This window comes from Odontomachus brunneus, unplaced genomic scaffold (genome assembly GCF_010583005.1).
Source record: "Odontomachus brunneus isolate Ranch 3 - 2012 unplaced genomic scaffold, Obru_v1 Obru_scaffold_050, whole genome shotgun sequence".
NCBI classification, from domain to species: domain Eukaryota; kingdom Metazoa; phylum Arthropoda; class Insecta; order Hymenoptera; family Formicidae; genus Odontomachus; species Odontomachus brunneus.
The window spans coordinates 49,432-62,794 of NW_022639500.1; the positions used below are offsets into that span (position 1 = coordinate 49,432).

The window sequence follows — 13,363 nt, forward strand, 5'->3', positions numbered from 1 at the left end:
TGGTAAATTTGTACGTATAATATGTATGTGTAATAACGCGTAAGTACGCGAGACACGTGCAAATACGCACTAGTAAATAATTGTCATCGATGCAATTTTCTCCGTTACGAAATCATCGTGTTCTCGTTATTTATAAAATACTTTTATTTATGAAATACTACAAATATATATGTATATATTTTACGAAACGTGGAATATTGAATTTTGTACTCGTCAATTAAGCGCGGATCACAGACAACGCAATTTATAGCTCGGGCACGACGTAATAACGCAAAATGCTCTTGCATCCTTTGCGCGCCCGCTGTAAGACGAAGCTTTCCGGCGAAATTAGCTAGTGACGTGTAAATAGTAATTGAAAAGCATGTTGCATGGTTGCGTAACCCGCAGTTATTCGATGAAATATTTTAGGTCTTCTGGTCAGAAGTTTCGTCCAATTTTAATAATATATTAGGAGCTTGCTAAAGTGCATCGGACCCTCGACAATTTCACTGGCTCAAAAGATGAGTCATTTTACTGACGCGGAATCGGACAATTACTTGATGAAATGTGGTAGAAAATGGTAGGTGACGGCGACAGAAGATGGATGAGGGCGGTCCTTCTTGATTGAACATGATATGTGCTGTGTTTCGTTATTTATTGCTAAAAACAATATGGCTAAAAATTTGACGAACTCTCGTGAGTTTCCAGCATATGCAATCCACACAACATAAATGATTCACAATATAAATTTTGGAAGAATTGTATGTGGATGTAAATATAAAATATTGCAGAAGAAGACAAAGCCGAATGCCGCAGGAATGCAATATCTCGTCGAAGTAGAGAAGAAACGCGCAGTCTCGCAGCGCTCATGACTCGATTGTTATACTCGACGACGAATATAGGTCGATCGCAATTTTTGTTGCGAGCTTAGTTTCTTTTTGGGTCAAAGGGCTTCGTTTCGTAGGCATATCGCGGTGGCGCCAGTGCACGGTCACTGCAAGCACGTGGTAGTTATAGAGGTCGCCTAGAGAATCGGGAGCTTTCAAACCCCGCAGCAGTCAGTCGGCAGCCGCCCGTGCTGTACCAACCGGGGGTGATATTTTCCGCTCTCGCAAAGTTCGTCTCTCCCGACACCATTGTAAAAAAAAGACTTGACACGGGCTCGTGACGTGTAGTAACCGGCAGATTTACAACGGTAAGTGACGAGAATGCTTAACGAGTGAGTTTTTATTGAAAGCGAATTTAACTCGTGGAAGTCGTGGAGAAAAAAGAAGAGAAAAAGATCGCGTATGTGAACACAAGTCAACGTGCCCCTTTTACCAAAAGCACGCATTTTATTTTCTTTTATTCCCTGGATATAGTAAATATTTAATAAACTTTTCAAAGATTTTTCTTTTTATAAAATGTTATCCTAGTGAGAAAAGAGAGAGAGAGAGAGGGGGAGGGAGAGAGAGATATGCGGAACAGAATTTATTACTGACAGTGCGGATTTTTACGGTAATCAACAATGCTCGTACGCTCACATGGGGATCAATAAAAACGTTGGCCGACGTTATGCAACGACTAATTACGGCTCTTTCGTTTCGTTCATGCGTGGCTTGTTACGCGCTGGTTAATTAGTTTGCTGAACGTCTGCGAAAAAAGGAAGAAAAAAGGGGAGAACGCACGAGACACATTGAGTCGCAACAATTGCGAAATATTTATCAGTCATATTTTTTAGCAAGAACATACACGAATCTTAAAGTTCCGGTTAAGTACATGGAAGATATGACTTTGAGATATGATTTTCTTTTAACATCACAAATCGTGTTCTTAATATCTCGTCCGAAAAATAATGCTCCTTTCTTTCTTTCTTTCTCTACGGTCGTTTAATATGCAGAATGCTAATTATATTTCTAACGAAAGCCTGTATTTAACGTCTTAAAACTTTTCTTTCTTTTTCCCTCTCTTTAATTCTGTTTTACATACGACTTCCTTCACGATTTCTGCGTAATATCGCTAAAATTATCGACGAATACAATGTGGCGCGCAGCTCGAGGCATAAAGTATGTTAAATACTTAATGCAGCACATAGTAGCGCGGTATCTAATACATACTTAAACCACGACGGACAGAAAGAAAGAGAGACAGAGAGAGATGGAAGGTAAGAGAGAGGCAGATGCACAAATACACACACACACACAATGGGAGAAATTTATATAAAATATAAAAGCTCAGAGATGCGCACACACACACACACATACAATCGTACGACGCCTAGGTAGACCTTTTTATGAAGAGCGCGCGTCATAAATCTGCGGGGAGAGGAATATATATTTAGAAATTTATTTAGTTCTCCACAGTCACTGCTGGCTTAAACCGCGCGACTGAATAAAATATAAAGATCCACCGTGCCATCACCGTGTATTTTGCTCGAGGCGCGCGCGCACGCGACGTCGCGTTGACTTCGCGCTTTTCCCAAAAATACTCTGCCCTTCCTGAATGATGCATATCTGCCGATAACGAACATTGCGCGGGTTTCCTTTAATCGATTTCACGTGTCACGTCCGAATAACGTGGATGATATGATCAGCGATCCGTCCCTCCTATCCGTCTTCCTATGTAAATGATTCGGTACAAGGGACGGAGGAGATCGGTCGAGCCGGCCGTCCAATTTCCATCATAAGTGCGCGCGTCTGTGAAAGGATCCATATTAAACGACAACCATGAGAACAACGGTGTGACGACAATTCAAATTCATCGATTCCACACGACTTCGACCTATGGACGATCCCGCTATAACGGCATGATTAAAATTCGACATATAGATCATCCCGTAGACGTATGGCACACTCATAAATTTAATGCCATTAAAATAAATCTATAGAAAATCGTGACATTCCGCGATGACTAAAACATCACAATACTAAATATAAAGACTGTCAGATGGCAATTAAATTTTCGGAGTTGATCGTATTAAATATTTTTTATGTGAAGAATACTATATATATACACAGGTTAAGTCACCCAGCCAAAATAAAAAAATACCAAAAAATAAGAGATATTTTAGAAGCTAACGTTAGGTCACTCACGCTGTGTATATATATATATATATATATATATATATATATATATATATATATTGTATTTTTATACGTTGATTTTTAAATCGACGATATGATTTTTGGGAATCATCGTTGTCGCGACGACGGACGTCTCGATGTTGCATCAATTCACGAATCAATCGATCGATCATATCGCGATATCTCTGACAATAACGGTATTTTGCATATTTCAGGCATTCTTGCTCCTCTTCGTCCGCCGGATGATCTCGGTTAGGGTATAGATTTTCAAATCGCTGCGAGAATGTCAGCATCTTCCAACTAATCTGCATTAATGCGCTTAGGAAAGCGAACTTCCCGCGGAAGTTAAGTTGACGTAGTCTCATCGTAAAGTTGCACTGTTATCTACTTAGATTAAGAAACGATGCCCTAATTCGAAGTGGGAGTATGTGGCTGTAATATTCATAAGTATTTCCGTAAATACATCGCGACGTGTCGTAACTCGCTCAATTATTTCGCCGGGAAATTTACAACTCCCGAAGTTTTCTCCGACGCGGAAACGTCGGAGCGAGTTCTCCCGCGCATTAATATTCGCGTGTATTACGAAAAAGGGCGTACCCGCCGAATTTCTTCGGCATCGCTCCTCCGGGAATCGGTAACGAACGGTATTTAGCATTTTTCTCCGGCGATATCGCCTGAATAACGGTTTACGTGTAGTGGTTTCTTTGTGCACCCGATGATCTCGGCAATAAATTCGACGTGTTACGAAGGGGAAAGAGTACGTGCCAGCTTTGCTAAATGTCCGGTGTACTCACACACCCGTCCACACCCGTCCATACACTAACACACCCACTGCAGGTTACCGTCGAATGAGTCTCTGGATGCAGAAACGACTCTACGCTCGGTCTTGTTTTAAATGGCGACGGGATTGACCCGGTCGACCTTTTAAAGTATTCTCTGATAAACTACGTCCGAACAAAAGGCCGACCGAGGAACCGCGTCTTACGGTGCTGATTCGATTGCGCGCACGGAGAGACGTCTGCGAAATTTCTTACCTCTACTACTGCGTTTGCCCGACTTGCCTTACGACCGTTCTCTCTCTCTCTCTCTCTCTCTCTCTCTCTCCCCTTTCGCTGTATACTCTCAGCTTCAGCAGCCGCGATGCCCATTGTTCTTCTCACGCTTGTTCGCTCGTTAGACACTCTCCCGGCCGATTTACGTGCAGCTCGACGTGCGTATTTCACGCGGAATTTGCGAATTGACCGGAATGATCCGGTTCCACCACGCGCGCGGATAACATTTGCGGGAGCGCAATGTCGACGACTATCTCTTTGCGAATTTACACTAAATCCTTGATTGCACGATCCGCTAATTATTTCGCCATGACGCATAAATATCATAGTTATTTCCTGATGCTCTTACACCCTCCGACGACAACCCTGATTAATCGGAGCGCGAATAGCGCGCATTTTTCTAATTTTTCTCTTCTCTCTTTTTGGTCACCTTTTTCTCCTGCCGTTCTGTTTTCTTTTTATAACTTCCGTTTTTATGCACTGCCGTTCTTAATAAAATCCTGCAGAGTTCCAAATTATTTGCGCTCTCGCGATCGATTCGCCGCGATCCATGCCCGAGATATCGAAACACACAGTCGAAAATACCGTCCCCTGTGTCTCCCTCGGTTTCCCTGACGCACGTAACACCAACTTCGGCCAAAATTGGCGAACTGTACTTGCAAACTAAGAACCATTAATACCTAGGATCATGTTCTTAGCACAGAGACTTACGGTCCTACAGTGGATTACCCATAATACGATTCGCCGATAAATTGATCCAACCAACTTTCGCGACTGGAAAAGAACGCGGCTCCGAATTAAAAGTTTGGTAAAAATAAAAAATCAGGAGGGAGAACCAAGCCAAAATTTCACGCCTCTCGAAAAGGGCACTCGTTACTCGTGCAGGTACACGTGTACCTCGTCCATTATTTGTTAATGATCTTTCTGGCGATTTGCGATGCGTTGTAAGTGGGTCACGCGATATAAGCCACGTACGCTATCTAATTGTACGCGATTGATAATCCGCAGCTCATCTACGCCGAGAAATCACGCGGATTACGCGAGTTACATAAACTCGAGTAAATAATTATCGACATGGCGGCCGCTGCCACGACATTATATTCCAAATAATTGAAGAATTGTTATTCTTTCCGACGCGTTTACAGCTACAGAATTGCAAGGAGTGTGTCTTCGTCGTATTTTCGCCAACTCGCGGATCGATTGTTCCACAGCGCGCGCGGTATATTTCACAATTCTGGCGCGCCAGAAATCTCCGGCGGCTTTCATAAGACAGAAGTTTCCCTTACCGCGCGGCCGCGTGCGCAGAAAGCCGAGATTGAATTATTTTTCTTTTCTTGTTGCGCGCGCGGCAGGATTGCGCTCGTCAAAAAGCAAACAATTACGACGATTGAATGGGATTTGCGCGGCAACATTCTCAGCGGACTGCTTCTAGCGCGTTTACGTTGTCAATAGCCGAATTACTCACACAATACACACATCATGTATTCTCTTTTCTCTGCCAGTATATATTTGAAATTACACTAAGCAGAATATCCGATAATTCGTTATACAGCCGCGGTGTACAAGCAGAACAGGTCAAAATAATCAAGTGAACTATATGCCATTTGGTAATTTTCGTAATATTTACTATGTAAATAACTAAACCATATAGACCAATGAGCGCACGGGACAGCTCTTGCAGACATGTTTACACGGAAAAAAAGATTTGCTAATATATGGACAACTAAAAATATTAACTGCAGAACTGGATTGTACTTTAGAAAGTACTACTTTGTAATGTTCACAATACTTTGTAATTAATTTACTAAGAGACTGTAAGAATTAAGGCATTTTTATCACATACTGCAAGTCATCTGTCGTTACACGGAAAAAAAGATTTGCTAATATACGAACAACTAAAAATATTAACTGCAGGAGCAAATTTTCTTGTTTTCATAACAAAGTTATTTAGTTGTGATAGCTAAAATATTTGCTAATATATATATTATCAAAGTATTGTGAACATTACAAAGTAGTACTTTCTAAAGTACAATCCTGTACTCTTCACTGAAATGCTATATTTCAAACTGGTGATTTATAAGTATATCATTGCCAACAAAATAAAATCTCGCTGAGAAAATCAGTTAATAACATTTAGCAACTGTTTATTAATGCAGATTGCAAACAGTATTTGCAGTAGTTGCAAATTGCATGCGAATCGAATGGAGGTTGTTAATTCCATCGTCACATCGAATACACAAAATTTTGTACGACGAATTTGTGCATTACAGATTTCGCAGTGGAATCATATTTCCACTGGTCAAAATCAGTGAAATAAGACGAAGCAATAAAATGGGAGTATTATCACTGAAAATAAATGAATACGTACTGCGATTCTTCGGCGAAATAATCCTTTTGTTGATTCAAACAGAAACCTTTTTACTAATTCATTTTAAAAGAGTACACAATTTTCGTGATTGTGTTTCACACACCTGCACATCGCGGCCGTACAAAGAATCGTCTGACATTCTACATATGTGTATATATTTCTACTTGACATAATTTTTCCTCGCCAACGCGTGCAATAATGCACTGAACACAGTTCGAAGAACACAGCGGCAGAGCGTGTACAAAAAAAGCGCGAGTTCCAGCGGCACACGTTTACACACGAAAAGTCAATAGCTAAGCGTTCGCTAATAGTATCACGCTGTAATGCACGGTGCAATACCTCGCTTATAAACTTCCCGTTACGTGAGCACAATTCAAACTTGGTTGCTAAATAGTCACAAGGAGTCGCGTTTCGCGGAGTCAAGGCGTCGGATCTCGCCTGAACTTTGGCTCGATTTCTCGTCTCGGCATGAACGCCCTTTCCGCATCGTCTTGACACGCGTACACGAAAGACACGCGATAAATTTTTACGCTTCGGGCATTCGCGAAAGAATCGTATCATACTGTCGCGCGAATGTTAAAGACAGTATATCTACATATACTACAGCGTTCAGCATGCCAATGTTTCCGAGAGAAATTTTTGCGACTGATTCCTCGATAAATTTTGCCTACACACACACACATTCTCTTTTTCTCTTGCACCTTTTTCCCCTTTCGAAAAAAGCCTTATGATAAAATGGACGCCTGATAAATGGCGCTTTTGTCGGAGCGCGCGCAAAGTAGCGGTATTTGCGGGCCGCCATTAGAGACATACATAGCAATTAGTTGTCAGTTTCGAGAACGGAGTAACATACGATTCGACCGTAACGTATCCTTTTCCGGGGGCCGCGAGTTTCTCATACCGTTTCGCTCTTCCGTCACTGACTCTCTTCTCTCCGCGCGCGCGTTTCGTACGCTATTCCGTCGGCCATCGATCGCGGCATTTGCGCGCTATCTGGCGTTTCGATTTTTTTTCTTCTTCTACTTCTTCCTTTTCTCCCCTCCTCTCCCGAGTCTTTTTTATCGCGGACTCGGATAACGTATCAAACAGCGTCGATGCCTATGATGATTTATCGATAAGTCGCGAGCCGACGCTCGCATGCATTTTCACGGGCTGCCTCGTTCACGTAAGCCGCTGAGTGATCGTGATTATTCAAGAGTCGCTACATGAAAACATGAAAGTTTCATGCAAACGACGATAGGGAAACAACGTGATTCTTTCCGCAAATGTTAGAGATACGCGGTTCGAAACGAAGTTTAATAATTACGGAACTCGCGTCGCGCCGTCCGCGCCGCCCATGCCGTCGTCCTCGTCGCCCACGCCGTTGCCCGGCAAGTTTGTTGCGTGGCTTCTCATCGGGACTCCTTTTCCGGTATCGGTAGCCGATTGCAACAACGTGACATCGTAGTGAGTCGGCGAGGAAGATCGATCGATTCTGAGACGTGCCGCGAGTTGAATTCCCACGAGCGCCGGCAGAACCGAGTTTTCTGCAGTCCCTTTGCTAGTTGAAGGACCCTTGTGGAACTTGAATCCCTCCGAGCGAGTCTCGCAAGAGCGGATGTAAAATGAACGCCGATAAAACGAACGGGACAACTGCTCCTTCGCATCTCAAATCTCCGGACATTATTTTACATTTGACTATACTGTTTTGCCCGTCATTAATTCGCGCGTAATCGATCGAAGAAGAAAAAGAAGAAGAAAAGCGACACGGAATTATCGGAGATGCGTTCGTCCCACGAGTACATCAATTAGGCAAATTGTGTGTATTCGTCTTCTGTTTCGTGTGTTAATACATCATCGCGTGGAAACGTCCGACAAAAACGATTCCGAGAGAGAAAGTCTCTGTCAAATTGAAATTTACGTAAATTCACGTGAACGAAGCTCTTTGTACGAACGGTATCTTCTCTTCACGATACGGCGAAATTCACGTGTACTTTGCTCCTCGTATTCTTTATGATCGCCTTTACTTCTCATTAATTTTTAACCAAAGAGAGAGATATTATAGTTATAAGACGAAACGGCAATTTGAGGGAAAAAATTCACTCTTTAGTCTAAAGTTAACGCGCGGAATTTGGCCTACATTGCACGCAGAAATACCGGGAGCTTTAACCCGTAACCTTCCCTTGGCTCTCTCGACAAGGGAGCTGGCACTATTTTAACAATCGGTGTGCTTTAGTTTAAATTGTCTCATTACGCAAACGCGATAACACTGCGATCTTTGTGTCGGCCAGCCTCATTGTTAAACATAGCGACAACCCGACATGTTGTATATGACGTTACACGTCATAAAGCGTTGGGACAGTTTACGCGGAAGCGTCGCGGCATCAGCGGTACACGCGGTGTAAACCCTTTCCAAATGCAATGCACAACTGCATCATTATAACAAAATGACGGCTTTGTTCTCCTATTAACTGCAGTTTGCGACGTTTAAGAGGCATTACATTTATATTCGTACAGCGCGAGTCGCCAAGTGACATTTTGAAGCCCATTAACTCCATTTTAAAGCCAATTAACTCCATTTTAAATCCAATTAACTTTGTAACATCGTAAATAGTACGGAGATTGATTTATTTAACCGATAATTGCCAAGCATTAAAAAAAATACGGATAATTATCGAGAAAGGATATTTATAATACAAATACAGTTATATCTGTATGAAAGAGTACGGATAAGAATTATGAATAAGAAAGGATGAGAACGAGAGCAAAAAGAAAGAGGGAAGCACGGGAAACATGAGACGGAGATTTCAAGAATTTTCCTTCGGCAATTTTCTCTCCAACGATGTGCACACATAATTGCGAGCATACGTTCCGAAAAAAAGAGTTGTCCGCCAAGAAAAGCAGCGAACGTGCCGTGCCGCGTGAAAATGCTCTTCACAGGAAATGCAGCGAGCTACTTCAACTACGATTTCAGCAGTAGGTCATGCGATTCGTCGCGTCATAAATATCGGTGGGAAACGACTTCCTGGAGCGTTGTAGCGGATTCCGCGTACTGCTCCCAAAGCCGAAAAGCAGATCGTTACTCCGAAGGAAATCTTTGAGAGCCGCCTGTATCGCGATCCTACTGTCATTGGCACCGTCAGCGCGCACGTATAAATTATTTTGCGTATGTGTCCATTCGTAAATATTTCATCGGTCACACTCTCTCTCTCTCTCCCTATCCCTCTGCCACTTCCCTGTCTGCCTCGTCGTACATGAAATTGCTCTTTCCCATGGTAGAGTAATATAAATATAAGATAACGATTGCGCGTGTTTATATAAATGCCGAAACGTTGCAAATTTCACCGTAAAAATTCCCATGTCTATATATTTTCACGCGTGTCGCACAAAATAACAAACGGAGTTGTTCACCGCGAAAACATGAAACGACGATGTACCGTCGTGTGCTGTCATTGCTGTTGCTTTTTAAACTATAGTTTCGTAAACTTAGCAGTATTCGAGTATTCCAACGCAGAGATATAGCGAGCGAACGCGATAAAACGATCGATTCGGATAGCAATTAAAAGAGCGCGGTATCCACCGTGAGCGAGATGAATGCGCGCCGTCGTGCGCGCGAGAGTTTAGCGCGCGCGGTCATAGAAGAGCGCCTATCGTCGCGAAAATATCGTTTGCGCAAGAATGGCAAAAGTTTGCATTGCAAATCCATTTACTTTGTTATTCGGACACAATAATCCGGCTGCCTAACGACGCCCGGTCCGGCCGCGCCGTATGCGAATCGCGTGCACATATTTCCGGATGAAAACCGCGAAGGCACACCCCCCTCTCTCCCTCGCTCTCTCTCTCTCTCTTTCTCTCTCATCCTCTCGGTCATCCGCACGCTCTTTCTCGGTGAGATCGCGGTTTTTGCTCTATGACCGCGTGCAGCTGTAGCTGGCTGCATTTCCGAGGAAACTGCAAAAGTTCCGTTTCTCTCGGCCCCTGTCTCTGTCTCCCTCCCACGGACCGTGCTGGCCCGCGTTCCCTTACAAAACTGCACGAAGTGACGTTACCCTAGTCTTGTCGCCGCTTCGTGTTTCTTCCTGCGCCATCCTCCTCTCCGTTCTCCGCTATTTTCCGTCCCTTATCTCTGCTTATCTTTGTCCCTCTTTTTCTACCTCTCACGCTCTTCAATAATTATTCCGCGACTGCAGCGGTGGGAATATGCCGATATTCCGTCGGCAAAATCTAACGAGTCAAACTCGGTAACATCGATTCCATTAGACGCGCGGACACCTTAGAAAACAATATAGGCGAAGTTCGCGCGGAGTTTCCCGCTCCGCTTCCGCAACTTGTGAAAAGACCGAAGGTGAAATTGCGTTTTCCGCGCGATCTTTTCTTTTCGCACCTTGTAGTCCTCCCCTTTGAATATGGACCAGGAAGAAAAGAAAGAAGTCAGGGAATAATAAGACTCGACGGGGCCGCGCATCGGGATAATAAAATAATAAATTTCGGGCGCGACAACTATATTCTCGCGCCTGTTTCCGGTGCATTCGAATTTTTGCTCCTACGTTGTGTCCGCAGTGACTTTTGTTTTTGTTTATTCGCGCGCTCCGCTCGACGTGATGCATATACATGAACAAAAGCGATATAGAACCACGTATACGCACTGCGGCATCAACCCCGGCAAGTAACCAAGCCGATTCGAGTTCCCCTGTGATCTCTTCGTTAAATTCGAGTAAAGAGAGATGAATATATAATACAATCGAGAGAGTCGCGCCTAATTGTTCTGCAGGGAACTCAAGAAATGCTTCGTTTCGACGGCATTGTCAATCTCGAGAAATTACATGTGCGCGACCGTGCAACTGAATAAATGGAGGAAACCGTTACGCGAGACGCAATCTTGCATTGTACAAATACACAATAAAAGCAGAAGAAACAGAGCGACGCTCTCTCTCTTTTTCTCTCTGCTCGGAAGGGTTCCCTTGATTATCGATTCCTACCCGTTTCCAATTCGCAGTCGCTTCGCTTTATTTGTCTTCCCGATTACACGGCATGAGACCGCTCTAATATTCATTTATCAATGCTCTGTGTGCATGTATGCATGTTTGTTCGTATGCATGCATATGTGTGTATGTGTGTCTAGTTAAGGTTTCCGCGGAACGGACATCCGGGTCCGCAAGGACGCCCGCATCCTTCAGTCATGTTTGGATTTCAGAACATAGAGAACGGAGTCTTCCTTCGCAAAACGCGCGGACACCCCTCGTCCGCCTCGTCGACGATTGTCTGACTATATATTCGCAAAAACTGCGGGGGATGCGAGACACGGTGACGGGCGATGACGAGACAAGCGTGGGGGTCGAGATTCCTCCTCGTTCTGGCGACGATCACGATCGTTATCGCCAATTATCAGCGACATCGCGACAGATCACACCTGCGCGAGCAGCTTGTTAACGGCCACAAAATCACCAGGAATATCACTCAACTGCAAGGTGCGTTACACGACGACTCGACCTGAATCGACGCAACGAAACGAGACATGCAGCGATTGAGATATCCACGAAAAAGTCAACGTAGTTATTTTTGTACGGCGCGTATCGAGCGCGAGTGTCGTCGCTCGCGAAGGCGACAGCGACGAGGTTTGACGAGTTCTTAACCTTTTAACGGCGGGAATGAATTTCAATTGAAATCGACTTCTTATTTTACGCAAAATTTAGCTATAAATATAATGAATTTTTTATGTGGAGTCGCCAATCTAACTGCTGGTCGATATATCGATCAATCCCGCCGTTAAAAGGTTAACCCTTTCAATATTTTTCAATGACTGAGGGAACTTTGATTTCCCAAAAAAAGCAACTTTTTGGAGAAAAAGAATTAATCTGTCAGCAAAAATGGTCGCTCGCTATTGTTCCGGCGGCAAAATTAATAACAATTAATCTTAATTAATATAAAACCAATAGCAGATTTAGATCGTTTGGGGCGGAGAATATATACGTCCTCGCAGTAGTAAAAGAGTTAATTTCAACCTCCATGACACAAAGGAACTTCTGTTACATCTGCACCTGCGAATTCGGTCGTGAAAAAGTGCACAGGATAAGAGAAAACGAATTTTCCAATTAAATCTGCACAGATCGTGCGGACGCGCAGCGGAGACCCGAGGAGCGTATCGACGCGCGAATCCGCGAGATAATTCCGCGATACCATCGTAATATATAATAAACGCGACGCGGGGATTGGGAATCGCGCAAAGTAGGAGGGGAACTTGAGACTTAATTATCCGCTCTCTAAAGTTGATCACTACGTATGGCCTCGGGGTCGTCGGGAAACTGCACGAGCTGTAAGAGTGATTCGTCTGGTGCGAAAGTTGGTCCGACTTTCCGTGCGCCTCCTCGGCTCACCGCCGCCGAACCCCGAAGCGAGCTCTCTCGTCCAACTTTCGGCGCCCTGTAAAATTTTACGGCGTGCGTCGCGATCTACGGTGATTAGACTTCTTTTCCTTTCCCTGGTGTAAGTATACCTCTCGCGGGAAAACCGCACGTCGAGGGGGCCGAGCGAAGTCCCGGCCGACATGTAAAAGAGGACATAGTAGTCCTTTTTCCACGTAATTAAAGCAACGCAGCGAACATTGTCGCTAAGAGGATTAGCAGATTGCTAGTTTTTCCTATTCTTTCGTTACTTTTTTTCTCTCTCTTTTCATTCTTACCCGTTTACTTTGCATTCGCGGACATTTTAATTACGTTGTCTGTTCCATTTATAGCGCCATTATCAGCGCGACATGTATCACGTCGCGATCGTTTTCGCAATCTCGGTACAGCTCGCGTTTATCGGAATCGCTTCGTATTCTCCGTCCGACGCGATCGTACAGAACCCTATAGGAGCACGTCGGCTCCTTCGCCGAATACCAACTGAAACGTCAATTTCGCTCGACCGGCCTCCGGACATTTACT

At 43.9% G+C, this 13,363-nt stretch overlaps 1 protein-coding gene across 1 annotated transcript in view; it reads left to right on the forward strand.

The window, feature by feature from the left end:
* Positions 1–1,009: 1,009 nt before the first annotated feature.
* The window catches only part of LOC116845247 (zwei Ig domain protein zig-8-like), a 30,988-nt gene continuing 18,634 nt past the window's right edge, over positions 1,010–13,363 (forward strand). Inside the window, exons 1-2 of the mRNA XM_032817718.1 lie at positions 1,010–1,174; positions 11,635–11,908. Coding sequence (XP_032673609.1) covers positions 11,755–11,908 — 154 coding nt within the window. The 5' untranslated portion in view covers positions 1,010–1,174; positions 11,635–11,754. The remainder of the gene's footprint in view (positions 1,175–11,634; positions 11,909–13,363) is intronic.